Source organism: Stegastes partitus, unplaced genomic scaffold (genome assembly GCF_000690725.1).
Source record: "Stegastes partitus isolate 25-593 unplaced genomic scaffold, Stegastes_partitus-1.0.2 Scaffold1685, whole genome shotgun sequence".
NCBI classification, from domain to species: Eukaryota; Metazoa; Chordata; class Actinopteri; family Pomacentridae; genus Stegastes; species Stegastes partitus.
The window spans coordinates 126502-144579 of NW_007579416.1; the positions used below are offsets into that span (position 1 = coordinate 126502).

The 18078-nt window shown below is 39.5% G+C and overlaps 1 protein-coding gene across 2 annotated transcripts; it reads left to right on the plus strand.

The window, feature by feature from the left end:
• The first annotated feature begins 13654 nt into the window (after positions 1-13654).
• Positions 13655-17613, plus strand: rpz5 (rapunzel 5). 2 transcript variants are annotated; one of them, XM_008301561.1, is made up of 2 exons: positions 13655-13740; positions 15146-17613. In XM_008301561.1, the coding sequence occupies exon 2, from the start codon at positions 15193-15195 to the stop codon at positions 16372-16374; it is 1182 nt and encodes a 393-aa protein (XP_008299783.1). In that variant the 5' UTR covers positions 13655-13740; positions 15146-15192; the 3' UTR covers positions 16375-17613. The 2 variants fall into 2 exon arrangements, with proteins under 2 accessions (XP_008299783.1, XP_008299784.1); XM_008301562.1 differs by lacking the exon at positions 13655-13740 and adding an exon at positions 13817-14182.
• Positions 17614-18078: the final 465 nt, after the last annotated feature.

An 18078-nucleotide genomic window follows, 5' to 3' on the forward strand; every position in this document is an offset into this window, starting at 1 on the left:
AAGAGACACAAAACAACCACAAAGACACACAAAACAACTACAAAGAGACAAAACAACCACAAAGACTGACAAAACAACTACAAACAACCACAAAGAGACAGAAAGCAACCAAAAAGAGCCACAAGACAACTACAAAGAGACAAAACAACCACAAAGAGACATTAAAAAACACAAAGGGACACAAAGCTACAAACAGACACAAAACAACTACAAAGCCACAAACAACACAAAGCAACCACAAAGAGACAAAACAACCACAAAATGACACAAAGCAACCAAAAAGAGACACAAAACAATTACAAAGAGGCGTTAGTTACGGCTTCCTCCCACAAGTCCAAAAACATGTTGAGGTTAACTGGTGATTCTAAATTGTCCGTAGTTGGGAATGTGAGTGTGCTTGGTTGTCTGTCTCTAAGTGTAGCCCTGTGATAGACTGGTGATTGGTGTGTGTGTGTGTATACTGTTTTATACATACATACATACATACATACATACATACATACATACATACATATATACACATACACACACACATATATACATGCATATATATGTATGTATAAAACAGTCTGAATACATGGAATGAAACTCTGAATATATATAATGAATCTCTATGGGTTTCCATAGAGATGGCGGGGTGCATAGATGCAGTGACTTTTTCAGGAGACAGCGAAAGTAAAAGTTTTGAGTGTCTTGTCTATCCCAGACTTCATTCCACAAAACTTACAGCCGAGAGACTTTGCTGAACATCAGGGCAATGAATGTCGCTGAAGTAATGATCAGTCTGGAAGTTCTTTGTTCAGTGCTCCTGACGGAGCCGCTGCATCTATGCACCCCGCCATCTCTATGGAAACCCATAGAAATTCATTATATATATTCAGAGTTTCATCATATATATTGAGACTTTCATTATATATATATTGGGACTTTCATTCCATATATTCAGAGTTTCGCTAAATATATTCAGAGTTTCATTATATATATTAAGACTGTTACATATATATAATTTCATAAATGGCATGCCATATATATGTATATACTTTTTTTTTCTGATACAAATACAACAAGACTGTACAATTTTATAGTCACACATATAAAAGGCCTCATTTACACGTAGCAAAAATGGTTATATTTTAATGCATTTGGTCCTTTAGTTTATACATAAACGAAGCTACAAGTCACTGAAAACGATCATATCTGAAATCTCCGGCCAAAGTGGAGATTTGTTAAAACTCCATCTTTACGTTTGCATGTAGACAGGAGGGGAAAGAGTTTGACATTACAGTATGCGACAAAAGCGTCGTCAGCATCATATGTGTGGACCCATGTTTACAGTTTGGCTACTGTTTTTTCCAGAATTCTGATTGGCTAGCATGGCTTCATGCTTCTCGTTACACTGCCCCTGATAGGTCATGGTCATAGCAGCTCTTAACGACGTGTTTATGTGGGTTTGAGTAGGAAGGAAGATTTTTTAAGAAACAATCTGGTGTGAATAATACTATTTTTGAAAACGTAGATCCATTTTTGTAAATACCAAGCAATGTGTAAACGTGACCAAAGATTGAATTACTATTTGCAAAAACATAAACTTTTGATACATTTGACATTATTTATAGTTTTGGCCTTTTTTTAAATTTTTTATAGTCAACATGTCAACATGTAAAGAATTTTTCCCCCTGTAAATTTACCATTTTATGTAATTTAACAAACTGAAGCAAATCTGTATAATGAGAGAAAAAAAATCATTTATTTTATTATTTACATCATTTGTTTTTTCAAATAATGGCAAATCTGTTTGGAAAACAGTGAAAAATCTGAATACTTCTTCCTTCCCTGTGTGATGGTGAATGTAATATATGGAGAAAGTTCAGATTTCAGCTTTAAACATTGTCCTGCTGTACACAGCTATGTGTGTGAGAGACTGCATCTGGGAAATCCATCAGTCAGCGAAGCCTCTAAGTGTAAATCCACTGGCTGGTAAACACATGTCGAAGCCATCTGCAGCCCCTCAGGATTTCCCTCACGTTTCCCTCACGTTTTCCAGAACTCTCCGATGCCATGGCCTGGCGGCCCCACATTCAAACCCCACAGAGCCACTGTAGTCTGAACTCCTACACTCAGTCTGTGAGCTGTGTGGTACTCAGTCACACTGTCATGTGCAGCAGGTCATCAGCCCTGAAAGCACACAAGAATCTCAGAAAATTAATCTCCGTTCTTGTTCTCCCTTGACCTTTACATACCTCCTTGTCTGTGTTGCTGACATCTGTGGCTCCTCATTTGCAGTCTGCAGCTCCCCGGTTAGACTCCTCTTGTTCCAGAAACGTTCTGAGAAAGTTCTAATATATTCAGTGGAAATTTTTCTTTTAGTCCCCAGAACGTTTTCCTTAAAGGTGGAATAATGAAAGTTGTTCTAAAAATGTTTGCCGACAACAATGTTAAATTGACGTTCTCAAAACTGAATGTTGCACTGAGAACGTCCTTACTTTGTTATCATAAAACACTGTGGGAACAGTTCCATAGTTCCATCGACAACATCCCCAAAATGCCAGAATGTTCCACTTTTGGTAATCTGCTAAACTACAGAAATGTCACATAAAGAATGTTGCGTCACCTGAGGTATCAATAGTGTTTCACAAATGTTTTTTTGAATGTTGCATTGGGAACATCCTTCCTTTGTTATCATTGTGGAAATGTTTTCCAGAAGAACGTTCTATGTGTTCCCTCAACAAAAAGGCAAAATGTTCTAGCTATAATATATCACATTACAGGAATGTTATAAAATGTTCTGTGTATATATATATATATATATATATATAAATAAATAAGTAAGGGATAATGCCCGACGAGGTGTCCATTATCAGAAATTAATGGACGACGCGGAGGCGTGAACCGTCCGCGTCGTCCATTAATTTCTGATAATGGACACCTCGTCGGGCATTATCCCTTACATACCATGGTCACTTACGAAAGATATTACTAAATAAATATTAAATCAATTATTAATACGTTAATGTTGTTTTTTACCGTTAAAATCGTAAGTTTTCCACAACAAGCGGCTGAGCGGACTATTTCATGTCTCTCGTTGTGACGCGTTGCCAAGGTAACCGGTCGGCCGCAGCTGTCTTGCCGTTGTGATAAATAAACTGAAATAACGTATATTAACGTATGTTCTGAGTTTCTGTTGCCACGGTTACCAACTACCGTTTGAGTCAGCGCATTAATTTAGAACAATCAGGTTATTTGACCGGAACTTCTTTATAGGTGTCGTATATCACTTGTTAATGGACACCCTGCAGCCAATCAGAATCGAGTATTCACCCAGACCATGGTATAAATCTCTATATGTCCTTTTGGAATGTTGACTTGAGAATGTTTTTTTCTGGAACATTGTGAGAATGTTTTATAAAAGAACATTCTGTGTGTTTTCTGACTGACATCCACAAAACATCAGCAGGCAGAACGTTGCAGGAAGAACTAACTTGGTTAATATACCGCAGTATGAGAAATTAGTATTTAAAAAAAAACCCAAAACAAAACACAATAACGACTACAGAACATTTTTTGAATGTTAGTTTGAGAACACGCTTCGTTTGTTATCATGGAACATCATGAAAATGTTTTATAAAAGAATGTTCTATGATACGCTCCCTCAACAACATCCCCAAAACATCATCCGAACATTGCAGGAAGAATGTTCCACCTTTATTTGTACTGCATATCACAATTCAAAATTCTTCTATGAAAAAAACATCTGACGCACCGATAACATCTGGAAAATATTTCTTTGAATGGTAGCTTGAGAATGTTCTTCCTATGTTATCATAGAACATAATCTCTGTTCCTGACAACGTCCTCTTAATGTTGACATTAGAACATTTTCTGAACGTTATATGAAATTATTGGAAATAAAAATATTCTTCAGATGTTCTTTGAATATTTGACTAAAATGTTTACCTTAAAAAGTTATTAGAACTTGTAGGTCATAGCTAATGTTGGGAGAATGTTTCCTGCCAGCAGGGTCTATGCTTGTCAGTCTCCTTCCAGTGTTCTGGAAAAGAAAGAAAAACACTTATTAGAGGGATCAGGAAAGGACTACTTCGATTATGTTTTACTATGGTGATTGAAAGCAGGAATGCTTTGATAGCTGAAAAGAAAGTTTGATGAGAAAAGACAAAAAGAAAAAGTCCACTTTCTTTGATTAAACCAGTGACCGTCTGCAGTGTGACTCTAACTGTGCAACATGGACGCAATGGGGGAGGTGGAGCTGTGCATTGTGATCCCAGGAGAGTGGGAGGTAAATGAGTAAAAGCATGAGAAAGAGGAAATGAAGGAGAGTAGAACAAGGAAACGCCTCGTCACAGGGAGCCCTCAGTGGGCTAATTCAACTCAAATCCTCATGAGAACATCAACAAACACTCTTGATCTTAATGATTTAAACACCCGAGGAAAACATCAGCTTGAACCTCACAAGCGAGTCTGCAACAGCTGATATTCCTAGTCAAAGGTCGAGAAAAGCTCAACCATGTTATCTAAACGTTGCAGTCATAGTTATCTGCTTGCTCTGCTAAATATATTTTGAGGGATATGTAAGTGCTGTGCAGATTATGTCCAGTGGAGGCATTATTTTTAGATTTGGGAAAGTGCACACAAGATATTAGGTGGAAGTGGTAAACAAAGTGCATGGTTTTACCTCTTGGGTCCGAAATGTGAGCTTTAATAGCTACGGCAAAGAGATTTCTTTTTTTAAATTAAAAAAACAAAAAAACAAAAACAAAAACAAAACTGTATTCTAGGCTATAAGAATTCTAGATAAATCAGAGATGGTTGAGCAGAAATTGTTCTAAAAAACTGCAGATTTAAGGTGAAAATGACCTAAATAAAAAAATGACACTCAAATCTAATGGCATTTCTCTCAAAACTTATTTGTTGTTTAGTATATTATAAAAAAAAAAAAAAGTATATTATAAAAAAAAAAAAAAGGAAAATAGTATTGCACAAAAAACCCTGAAAAAAAACAAAATAGTTCACAACATAGTTTTTCCAGATTTTAAGGCTTCCTCTGATTAAATATGATATGTTCATTTATTTCAGAGTTGGAGGAAGACTGGTGAGTTTTGCTTGAGTCCTTTTTAAGTCCTTTTTAAGGACTCAAGCAAGCAACAGCAGTTTGATCTCTCACCAAAGGATGAATGGGTATTTTCTATTCTTAGAGATCATTTGAATATGTTTTAGACGGCGAAAGAGGTTAAACTTTATAGTATTTCCCAGAAAAAAAGAAGCCAAAATCATTGAAAAGCTAAAAAAAATGTGGAACAAGTTGGTGCAGCAGTGGTGATTTAGAAAATACTGCATTAAAGCAGATGTTTCACATTGAGGCAACATCAGCTTTTTCTTTCACTTTGAGTAGGATTCCACTCTGTAACTAACACTGGGTGGTTTCTCAGCGCAACAGTGTAATTTTCATAAAGGAGTCAGGGGATGATGATGTGTAACCTCAACATTCAGGGAAGTTTTCTGTTAATATCCCCTGTGCCGAGCCTGAAACATCTGTCGTCTGATTTTCACAGCTTGTGAAAGTAGTTCACTGTCTGTGGAGGTTTTTAAGGAGGACGACCGATGCAGTTCTATGACTCCTATATCTCCTGATTACTGATGCAACTGTGATTCACTGATTTTTAGTGGATCTTTCTGTGCCTTTTTCCATCTCTGTGAATTTTTTTTTCATATCTCTAGCAATACTTTCCCATGTGGAGCCATGATGCAGGCATGCAGATAGACACAACTCATAGGTTCTAAACTAAGAAAGTTTTACTGTTCACAGTTCATTGTAGATCCATTGTGGTGATTGTGAATATGTTCACTGTGTTTTTGTGTATGCTGGCGGTTGTTTTTTGTATGCGGCTGGATTGTGTTTTTAGTTTTCAGGCTGGGCGGGGCTGACTGGAGGAAGATGCTCCCGCGCTGGCACAGCTGCAGCTCATCACCCGTTACGCACTGGAAAAAGCCACCGTTTCACCTGTGCTCCAGTGCCAGACAACTGCAAACTCCACAAGTGCATCTCCTCCACTGGTCCCAGCATCCAGCTTGCTACAACAGCCCTTTTCTCCCTCCGTGGAAACACAAGTGTGGATCTCCTCTCTGCAGAATGGGAAGATCACCACACGAGCACCTGCATGGGAGATTACTCGCCTGCACTGCTGCGGCGACCAGCACACCTAACCCAGATTCCCTACCTGCCTCTCGGGGCTCCGCACTCCCCAGACCCCCTAAATAAAACCTGTTCTTCCTTTTAACCCTGCTTCCTTCTCGTTTTGGGTCCCGCACACACCTCCTTCTGGCCCCCCAGCCACAACAACCATGTTCATGCATTTCGTCAGGTGGACTGTGTTTAGTTTCAGTGATCACAGGGAGATTCCAATTTGTTGCATTGAAGGTCTACTGTGTGGTCTGAATTTTCAGTATAGCCTTTCTAAAGTATTTGTTTTTGATTGTTTATGAGGAAAAGGCGATACAGTTTTGATCATTTCACATTTAAGTAAGATTGCACAGCGGTGTGTCAAGAACTCACTGATGATAGGCAGGTGGACACAACTGCTCGACACAGATAGGGTTCAGGCAAAAAGGCAGGTTTTATTACCGTTCAGGGTTCGGTACACAGAATGTCAATCAGATCAGGCAGAGGTATCCAGAAATCAAGAGGCAAAAAGGCAAGGTCCAAAAAACAGAAACGAGGTCACGAACAGACTATGACTTGACTTTGAGATAATGCTGGTACGAGGACTGTGAAGTGCAACAAACTGGCGATGAGACAGTGAGACACACAGGGTAATATACACGAGGTAATGAGGGGAGATGGGAAACAGGTACAGGGAGGTAATCAGGGAACAGGTGGGACAGGACAGGTGCAGGAAGTAAAACTGAACAGAAACAACTGGTGAAGTGATTTCAAAATAAAACAGGAAAGACAAGACATAAAACGTGCATCAAAGCAGAAACCTGACAGACATGACACGGTGTACTCATGTGAGGTCTAAAAATAGAGCACACAGGTCTGTTTGGGGGTTTTCGGCAAACCAGGAATACAACAATATAATTAAACAACATGTCTGCCAGCATGAGCAATTGGATTTCCAATTTACGTGGCGCTTGAAGTGGTTTGACTCACTTGTGTAAGGACAAAGAGAGACTCAGGGGTGAATTTGCCTGTAATCAATACAGCTCCTTCCTCCAGCTGCTGAACCTTTATCTGTTTCCTCAGATCTAAGTCGAATTGGTATTGATCTTCATGAGTGACAGATGGTCTAGCATTGAGGAGGACTGTTGGCCTTTCGCTGCCAGAGTCACTGTTGTGCATACAGATCATTGTGACTCAGACTGGGCAAAGTTCAGCTGTGTTGTATGAGGATCATGAGCAAACTGTGCACTCAATAAAAAAGATTGTCAGGAAGAGATAAGTTTTGGATTATGTTAAGTTATCAATGAATGTGGTGATGATAATAGTAAATAATTAAAGCAAATGGAATAGCTTGTGATAATCTTAATTTTCTTTCTTTTTAATTATATATATATATGTAAAAAAAAAAACTAACAAAAAAACCCCGCTAACATGGTGTCATTCAATCAAGGACTTTAAACCCACTGTTAAAGTTACAGCACCAGATAACCAGCGAACAAGATAGCAGCTGTGCCACTTTTATTTTCCATGAAACCACCCTTGAATGATCTGAGGAAGCGCTTTCTCTGTGTCCCTGCCCTCCCTTGACTTTTCAGACCAAGCAATGCTTCAGTTTGCCATCGGACGCCCTGTTCTCTTTGACCTGGAAACATCTGCAGAGGGAAGTGTTACCCAGAACGCAAACACCGCCTTCAAAACCCAAACTACAGACATTCCTGTAAAAATACAGCGTGCCGACTTCCTGGGTTGACTTCATCATAATAAAATCCCCCAAGGACAATTTAGATATAAACAAGAACTTGCATTGGTGAAATTTCCGTCTCGTTATGAGGAGTATGTGTGTCCATGCTTTATTTTAGCCGTACAAACTGCACGATTGCAGGGATGAAACTGGCTGCTTAGGCTGTGATCTACTTCCAGACTGAATCATCTCATTAACCATCAAATGGTGTTTATGCGACTTTTCTCAGCATCGAATATCTCACATTGTAAAAGGCAGATTATTGACAGATTTTGGTCAACAAAAAAATGCCAGCATGCCAGCATTATTCAAAGTTTTAGTAGCCATTTTTGTTTGTTTTCACTGTTTTATTAGCTGTAATTTAAAAAACAAAACATGAAAAATCTGAGTTGAAATTGAAACTGCAAAAAAGAAAAGAAAGGAAGTCATATCCAACTGTTCAAAAGTAAATGGACACTCCTGTTTTACTATGTAAAGATGCATTTTTATGTGGACATTCATTTTGTATGAATAACTATCTTTCCAGCTATTTGGCTGTGAGATCTTACATGTCTGTTTACACCACAGCAGGTTAACATATTACTATTTCAAGCTCATCCCTTTCTGCCATTCAAATACATGCAGGTTTGAGGGAAACGTGATAATCTGCTTCAGGGGCCTCGGGCAATATCCCACAAGAGAGCATCCATTGCACCGTTTTTACAGCTCAGCTGAATTCAAAGCACCTATCAGCCCTGCCCACATTTATTTTCCCACGGGAATCTGCCAAATCCAGCATGATGGTTGCTAAATCCCGTTTTTCCCACAAACAACTTTCTATTTGTGAAGCAATCCTTCGATACACTCATCTAATGCTGCACTGTGGATACACACAACGTGGGAGAGAATGTCTGAGAGCAGGTAATATTTCATTCGCTGCAGCCTTTTATACTATTGACTGATTTCGATATTAAGGTGGAAACAAGGCTGTTCAGTGTTTGCTAAGTGCAGTAATTTGACACAGTGTCCTGGTCTGAGCAGGCTGTCAACATTTGTCAGTGCTGTGCTTAAATCTCGACCAATGTTAAGTCTTGATTTCACAACTTAACCTCTTTTGAGCTTGTGTCTGCATCTATTTCTGCCTCTACATGTATAGTCATCTCTTATGAATGAGTGCTTTCTCTTGTCTCATCGTTGTAGCTATTGACAGTGTTTCCAGAAAATGCAGTGGTCGGAACCCTTTCATGTGAGCTGAGGAGACATCTTGTGGTGAGGAGGAAGCACTAGTCACTGACCAAGGTCAGAAAGATTAAACATTGACGACCAGCAGGGTTCTTGAACACAAAAGTCATTTATAATTTCAGCTCCCAGAGAAAAAAAAACAACTTCTGGCTTCCTCCCACAGCCCAAAAACATGTTGAGGGTAATTGGTGATTCAAAATTGTCTGTATGGTGTGAATGTGAGTGTCCTTGGTTGTCTGTCTCTCTATGTAGCCCTGTGATAGACTGGTGACCTGTCCATGGTGTCCCCTGAGTTGGTTTTGGACTGTGGGAAGAAGACAGAGAACCCAGAGAGAACCCACGCTGCACAGGGAGAACATACAAACTCCACAGGATGGGACGCGAACCAAGGATCTTCTAGCTGTGAGGGAACAGTGCTAACCACAGAGACACCGTGCAGCCCCGTTTAAAGAACTTTCTAAAGAACTTTTCTAGAACATTTAGAACATTTTTTTCAGTAATGCCAGTATAAAGCTAATATAATATTAACATCCAAAAGATTTTATCAGGAACACAGATTATGTTCTACGATAATAAAGGAGGAATGTTCGCAAACTAACATTTTAATAAACAACATTTTCAGGTGTTATCAAGGCCTCAGATGATTTTTCTGAAATGCTCCTGTAATGTGATATATTACCAGAGAGAACATTGGGCCTGTAATGTTCTAATGGTGTTGTGGGCATGTTCTTGAGGAAACATACCATGAGACATTCCTCTCTAAAAGATTCTCACAGTGTTCCATGATAGAGAACGTTCTTTATGAGGCGTTCCAGTAATGTGAATATTGTTGAGGAACATATTATAAAACCTATAAATCGTTCCTACAATGTTACCTGATAACAAAGGAAGAACAGTCAAAGTGCAACATTCAGTTTTGAGAACATTAGCGCATAACAGTCCGACAATGTTATGACCAAACACTTTTAGAACATCTTTACGTATCCAACCATTAACAACGGCATTCTTGGAAGTAAAAGAAAAGTTCCTAATGAAAACATAAGTAGAAACATAACAGAACTTTTAGAATGTTTTTGGAACACAACAAAAAAATAACTATCTGGGATGAGACAAAACAGAAGTAAACTCCAGTTAAAAAAGCACTGATAAATAATATACAACTTTTGTGTTTTGTTGATGTTTGTTGATGCAAATGTTAGGTTTTATGAAGTGGTTTAGGATCAGTTTTATTGCGGCCAAAAATGTTCTCATTACACAAAATCATGAGTGAGATTCCTTTGAGTCAAGCTTGTGGAACATGCAGAGTGAAGTCAGCCAGAACAGTATGATGCCAGCAGAGCTTTGTGCCTCTTTCCCCCCTCAGCTGGATGTCATTATCTCAAATATTTCACCATGTTTCCACCTGGAGAGGCTGAAACCACAAACAACAAAGGACAAACTTTTCTACAGATTCAACACTTTCCACTGATGCTTCAGCTTTTAATAGGCTGCAATATTTGTTCGCTAAGAACCCTTAAATGTCAGGACACATGGGGTAAAATAAAGGTGCTAACTGGAACCAAAACTGGTTCTTTGCAGTGATGCGATAGAGGAGGCATTTTTTAACCATCTCTGCAAGCAGTTCTTTAAAGAGTTCCCAAAGGTGTGTCAAAGAAGCATAGACACGATTCCTTCAGGTATCATAAATCCAGAGAACTTCAGCAGAAATATGTTCTTTAGGAACCGTTTTCCAGACAGTCATTCATTAGATCACCCAACAACATATTACAAGATGACAAAGAACGGTTTTCTAAAGAACCTCCCAAAGATGCTTCAAAGAATCACAGAAATGATTCCTTTGGGTATCATAAATCCAAAGAACTTTTGCAACAATACATTCTTGACGGACCCATTTTTAAAATAGTTATTCGTGCATCCAAGCAGTTTCGTAAATAACCTTTCTCAAATGGTTCTTCACACTGCTGCTATAGAGGAACTGTTTTGACCTCCATAAAGAACCTGTAAACAAGAGGTTCTTTAAAGAGTCATTTTTTGCAAGCAGTTCTAAAAATAATCCCCAAAGCTGTCAGAACTATCAAAAATGGTTCCTGTAGGCATTTTAAATCCAAAGAACTTTAACTAAAACAGGTTCTTTAGGGAAACATTTTCAGGAGAGTTATTTGTGCAGCCAGCTGGTTCAGTCAAGAACTTATTTTTAAAGGTTCTTGTATGTTTTTTTTTTCTTTTTAGTATTTTAAATGAAATTATTATGTGTAGATTAAACAATGAGCACTTTGACCATTTATTAATCATTTTTACAGTTACAGACAAGTGGGTTATTAAAAGAGAAGCCATAAATCAGTCACTGTGATGGGAAACTTAGAACCCTAAGACCTTTCATGTTTTTCCAAAGAACTTCAGCAACAATAAGTGCTTTAAGGACACATTTTCCAGGTAGTTTTTTGTGAACAAACCTGATGGTACATTGATTACAGGACTTCATTTTCAAGCAAAAAACGTCAAACGTAAGAGGCTATAACTTTTCTGTCTTCCATTAGAACACACTTAACATTTTGGTTTCTTGATCAGACAGAACATTGGGCATTTCTCATGGTCTTTTGATGATCTATAAAACAATGACAATGAATGCAGCTCTATTTTTAAGCCACCAAACCAGATAATTCCTTTACAATGAAGAACCTTTAACACTTAATTCAAGCATATAGAATGTGTGAAACCCTAAACGAAGAGGCTCCACAAATAGTGATGGCACTTTGAAGAACCAAGAATCCTCCTCAGGAACCGCTATTTGTCTGAGAGTGTTTGTTTGCAGGGCCTTTTCTTTGCCAACATTAAGAAAAACAGTCTGAATCCTCCAGCTGAACGACGTCATGTTTGGGCCTCCACAGCTTGTTTACCAGCCTGAACCACCCATCACGCCACATACTCTTGAGTCCCTGCAAAGGCTGCTTTCTGATGCTCATAGGCGGGCAAAGTGTGAGATGTGACAGTGGGATGACACAGGAACAAGGCGGCGGCGGCGGCGAACACGCTCTGCCCTGCTGACCAGCCTCCATTCACCACAGAAAGCTCTTCCTCGTCCTGTTTGATGCAGCACAGCGGCCACGAGGTAGCTCCGATTGTCATGGTGTGCACTCACAAACAGGCTGTCTTTCACTGGCCGCTGCTGTGACGGACTGATTGTGAAAATGCTGCTGCCACGGAGCAAATGTCACAGTTTTTCCAATGCTTTCCTTCACTGATCGTCATGTCTACAGTGAAGCGCGCTCTAAAAAAACACACCGTTTGGACACAACAACAAAAAATGAATTCTGACAACTTCTACTGAAATTACGTTATATTAACTCAGGTGAATTAGCTTTTCCTCTTCAGTCTAATGTATTTTTAATTACTTAATGATTTAAAACACAAGTCTTTCAAGCTGATCACCCATCAAAATTAAGTTGTTCCAACTAGTTTTCCCTACATCAAATAAAAAGCATAGTTTTTATATTTTAAAAAGTTAAGCTGTTCCAATCTGATTTTCCGAAGTCGTTCATGGCTCTTTCGCATTATTGTCAATGTAACAGCTTTTAAGAAATTTAAGAATTTCACAGCAAAATTTTCCATTGCAATTGTTTGTTGAGCGGTGTATTTCAACACACAAAATTTAAATCTTGAAAGCAGAAAACACAGATCAGAAATAAATATTAAAAATCCTCCACTGATGAGCAGATTTGTCCAATAAAACTTTATGATTCGGACCCTCTAGTTTGCTGAAATGAATTGTGGAACGGCCTAAAAATCGGTCATATCACATTAAAAATATTTACAAATTAGAAGGTAGTTGAACTCCTAAACTCAAGGTGAAGAAAAATTCAATCGTCAAACCAATTTTATTAAGTTACCTCAACTTAAGTTTAGCTTTAAGTCAACCAATGCAGTCATTTGAGCTTCAGTTACACACAGTTTTAAGTTGAGGCAGCATTATTACATCAACTCCATCAAAATAATGTTGTAAAAGTTTTTGTGTTGCTTTTAATGAAAACATCGCACTTGGAGTTACTTTTCCAAGTACATATAAAAGATAGTCTCAACCAACCATGAATCCCGATTTGTTGCAGGCTTTCGAGTTGGGGGAGTCGTGCGGTGGCCATGGCAACACTGTCAAGCCTCAACAAGAAGGGTTTTGTCCTGATGGGCCACTTTTCTGAGGCCGGCTGTGACTGCTCTCCTTTTTATTCTCTCTCTCTCACACACATACACACAAATGGAAGGCAGTCTGGTTTTTTTTTTTTTTTTGTAATTTTCCCAGGGTGCTTGGTGTCCCTGCATGGGGGAGTGTTTACAGGATGTTATCTGTGTCAGTGCCGGCCTCCTCACCCCTCTGAGTGGGGTTTTGCTGGAATGCTGGAAAGGGATGGAGGAGTTCCAAAGGGGGAGTGACAAGGGAGAAAGGGAGAGACACTGAGAAACAGAGAGAGAGAGAGAGAGAGAGAGAGAGAGAGAGAGAGAGAGAGAGAGGGAGAGCGGGTACATATATCCTAAGGAGGCTGGTGCTCACAAGCACAGCTGGACAACTGGATAGCTGGACTGTAGCCCTACTGGATATTTACCAAAAAAGGTGAGTTTTTCCTCATTTTTTCTCATTTTCTCCTCAGCATCTCTTAGATCTTTAATTTTCTACAAGGTGTACAGTCAAATTTTCAGTTTTAGATTTGCCTGCTGACCTTCATTAGAGGCTCTGTGGGAAAATCTTTTAGAATAACATCTGCTGTTTCCTTAATATGTAAAGCTGTCCGAATCCAAGCAGCATGCCAGAGGTAGAGATAATTCCTCTGGGAGATGTGGTCTTGTGGAAGACTTACTGTTAAAGCTCTGTAGCAAACCACTGAAAGGGGAGACCAAGTGTTGATCAAGTGCTGTGTGAGACTCGCCTTGTTTTTTTTTTTGTTTTGTTTTGTTTTATTCCCCTCTCAATAAAATACAATAAATTTCACTTTTGGAGACTTTTTTTGTTGTTGTTTTTACAAGAGAAGATATTTCCAAGCAAGATAAGTAACCCAGTAAGTATTTTTTTTCTCTTCAATCAGAATGGAATTATAGTCTGTTGTGTAATTTCAAATTTTAAATGGTGCACTTTTTGTGCATAGAAATGTGGGGGACAAAAAAAAACAACAACAGTGATGGCATGTGACTGAATAAAGTAAATCTAATTAGTGCAGTGATAGGAAAGGCTGTAAAATGACACCACTGATCTCATCACTGCAGCAATTATTGGTGAGCCTATATGTTGTGTGGTTACACATACATCTGTATTTGTGTTTCTTTCTTTCTTTTTAAAAAAAAAAAAAAAAATCTGGTTGTGTTTGGTTTCAGTGAAATTGAGGCTGTAATGGGGAGGGAAATGTGATTGTGTTAATGAACAAGTGCAGTGGTGGGGATTTTTGCCTCTCAGACCTGGGTGTGCCTTTTTCTGAACCAGACGTGGCCTCTAAGGAGCCAGAAATGACTTAGGTCATCTCTCCTGAGTATTTTACATCGAAGAGCACACCATCGTTGCTGGAGTGAATTCCCCTTTTTTTGCCCATGTTGTGAACATCTGTGTTTGCTTTGGGTCTTGGCTATTGTTAGAGCAGTAAAACTGACATCCCAAAAGGGCCAGTGCTGCAACATTGCGCAATGCTTCACGTCATAATTCATGAGTACACAAACCATGTTTGATATTTGTTCTGGATTGACATCCATGAGTGTACTTTTTTATTTGATGTGTGTCAGTGCCACCAAGGCTTAAAACAAGTCCCTGTCAGGGTGTGGCATGAAACTGGATGCCTGCATGTACTGACACGACCTACCGTTGGCTTTATTGCAGGGTTTGTTTGTCAGGAAAATGTCGTCTAAAAAAAAACAAAAAAAAAACGCCTTCATGTCAGTTAGAGAAAGAAGATGCAGAGCCATATTTTTCTGAAATGTCATAAAACCATGCTTTCATGAACTTTACAAGGGTTTCATGTTTCTTCTTCTTTCAGGCACCAGCAAAGTCTCTAAATTAGATTGCAAAACACACAATACAAAGATGAACAGTGTGGCAGACTGGCTTGTGCAGAACAGGGACAAGATTGAGAAAGGCGTGGAGATCATGGGCCAGGCCTCCGAGGTGCTGGCTTCCACTGTAGGCCAGCTTCACCCTGTCTTGGAGGCCGTGTTCGTGGCCTCGGCTGAGCTCCTCAGCAACCCGGAGGGCAAAGAGGCTCGCTACCTGACACAACAATTCGAACTGGTGAATCAGCAGCTCGAGGGGATCCAGGACGAGATCGATAAAATCGCACTGGAGCTGCAGAGGACGTCAATGAACAAGCAGAACTTTGACCGAGAGGCTCAGATGCTCAGCCAGTATGAAAAGTTCCAGGACTTTGTCAACGCCAAGCCCAAGTTCAAGGAGAAGAAGAAGGAGAAGTTCCTCAGTCATTTTGAGAACACTGACGGTGATTTGAACCTGGACGCTCTCTACAACGCCGTCACTGGAGAGAACACCTCCGGAGACCCAATGCTGGAGACAGTGGTCGCCACTGAGCAGAGGAGCAGAAGGGCGGTGGAGGATTTCTGTGCTCGGCTGAAGAAGCTTTTCGTGGTGGGGATTATCGCCGTCATGGGCCATGCTGCCCTGAAGGAGGGAGCAGTTGGGGAGGAGATGGTGAAGAAGTGGCAGCAGCGAATGGAAGATGTGGAGAAGCGAATGAAAGCAGCAGTGGATGACTGTACAGAGAACTTTGCAGAGCAAGCCAAGGTGGACATGGAACACCAGCTGCAGGAGAATCCCGGCACTGTTGACCAAGACTTCACCAAAACCCTACTGGATTCACTGGTTAAGAAATACGACTGGGTGAACTGGTCTGTCCGGGCCTTCAGCGACAGGGAACGTATTTTCTTTTTCAACTGGCTGGCGGGAAAGAAGTACCATGGAAGCGGAGGAGCCAACTGGTTTGACATTTTGACCAAGAACAAGATCAAAGTGGTGGTCTCGTTCTGTGTCAACCCCAAGCCCATTAACAAGAGTCAGATCCAGGAGCAGATTGAGCAGCAGAAGCTGAAGGGGAACATGATGGCAGTGGCTCTGTCTCTGAACAAGAGCTTCCCCAACTGCCTGGTTCATGCTGTCAGTCACTACAAGGCGGTGGTGGAGACCAACAACTTCCATGAGGATTGCTACTACTATGGAAAACACAAAAGAGCTTACCTGTGTATCCACCCCGAGTAGACTCACGGAGGTGTTCAGCTCTTTACCTATGAATTTATGAATGTCTTTACCAGAGACTTGAAAATATCTAAATGAAATATAGAAATCATTCCTAAATATCTTCTCTGTTGATGTATAATTGGCTCTGGGTTATGTGATCCGTTGTCTCGCATTGATTTTTACTCTCAAAAGTGTAGTTTCTTTTCTCTGTCATAAAAATGTTCGAGCCATGCATCTTCATGTGGCTTAGCGTTATGATAATGGTTCTGGATATTACTAGGATTGGGCAATACAGCAATGTTAGTTTGACATCTGTCAGAGGCTTTGACATTCATTTATATCAACCTATGAATGAGCAATGTTGTGAACCAGTTAGCAGGATCCAATAATTATATGTTTATATCTATGTTTATAATAATTTTTGTCTAAAACTTTGGCTATTTTGATCTTATCGATCGTTAAAAGCTGTAAAACAAGCAAACAGACATTGAGATGGAATTGCTTTGTCAACTACATGTTTCCAAAGTCAACAATGACTGACCAAGTTTAACCTTTAAAGCTGGAGCTAACAGACAGTTAGCTTAGCTTAGCATTAAAACTGGAAACAGGGGTAACACAGCTAGCTTGGTTCTTCCCAAACACAATGAGATCCTTCAACGTTTGCCGTATAATGTGACAGGATGCATTTCAACCCAAACCATAATTTTTCCTAAACTTCACCAACCAGTGAATGAAAAGCAGACATAAGTCACAAAATATTGGTTTGATGTTTGGAGAACGTTGTCAGGGCTACAGATCGTGCATCATGATAACGAAAGGTATAGTGTTCTCAAACCAACATCGTATACATTCCCACAACGTTCCACAGTGTTGCAGGCATTAAGGAACAAGGCCAAAATTTGGAATACATTTGAAGAACATTCAGGAGTAACAGTCTAGCAGTGTTACCAGCAAACTGTTTTAGAACGTCTTTTTAAAAGCGTTATCCTACCTTTAGGAAGAACATTCTGACAGCTTTGAGAAAACTTGTTGTCAAAAACATCGCTTAAACTTTGCAGAATTTTCTCCAAACATTTTTAGAACCAAAAGGTTCTAGCTGGGTATTGCCCACTCCTAGAAATAACCATGTCTGACAAAATAACTGAATATTTGTGCTGCTTTTGGTGCGATATGTGGGGCAAACATTTAAAATCAACCACAATCTTCATCAACACGCTCATGTATGTATTAATTCATTTTTAATAAACAAAAATAAGGATGTTTTTGTCATCATTGGTCATCATTACCTTGTTATATAAAAACTTTGTCAGTTAAAAGTTTAAGTGAGCCAAAGGCAGGTAATATTTAACTCTTAAAATGTTGTAATAACCCTTGTTTATCAAATGGGTGGATCAGTTTGAAGCAACAATTATATTCAACCTTTTTTTTCTTTCTTTGGTCCTCCACCACCCTAGAGAGAGAGAGAGAGAGAGAGAGAGAGAGAGAGAGAATGTGTGTGTGTGTAAGTGTGTGTGTTTTTGTGTCTGTGTGCCTGGGTGTGTCTCCGCTCTGTAACATGAGAGCCACATGACCAATAGGAAGACAAACAGTGTAGAAGTTAGAATTCTTCCGCAAACTTTATCAGGTGAGTTTGTTTCTGCTCCAAAATGTTTGACAGATGACAGGCTCATTATATTTAACTGATTGGACTCTTTAGTGAGCAGTGATCGATTGGGTTTCATCGAC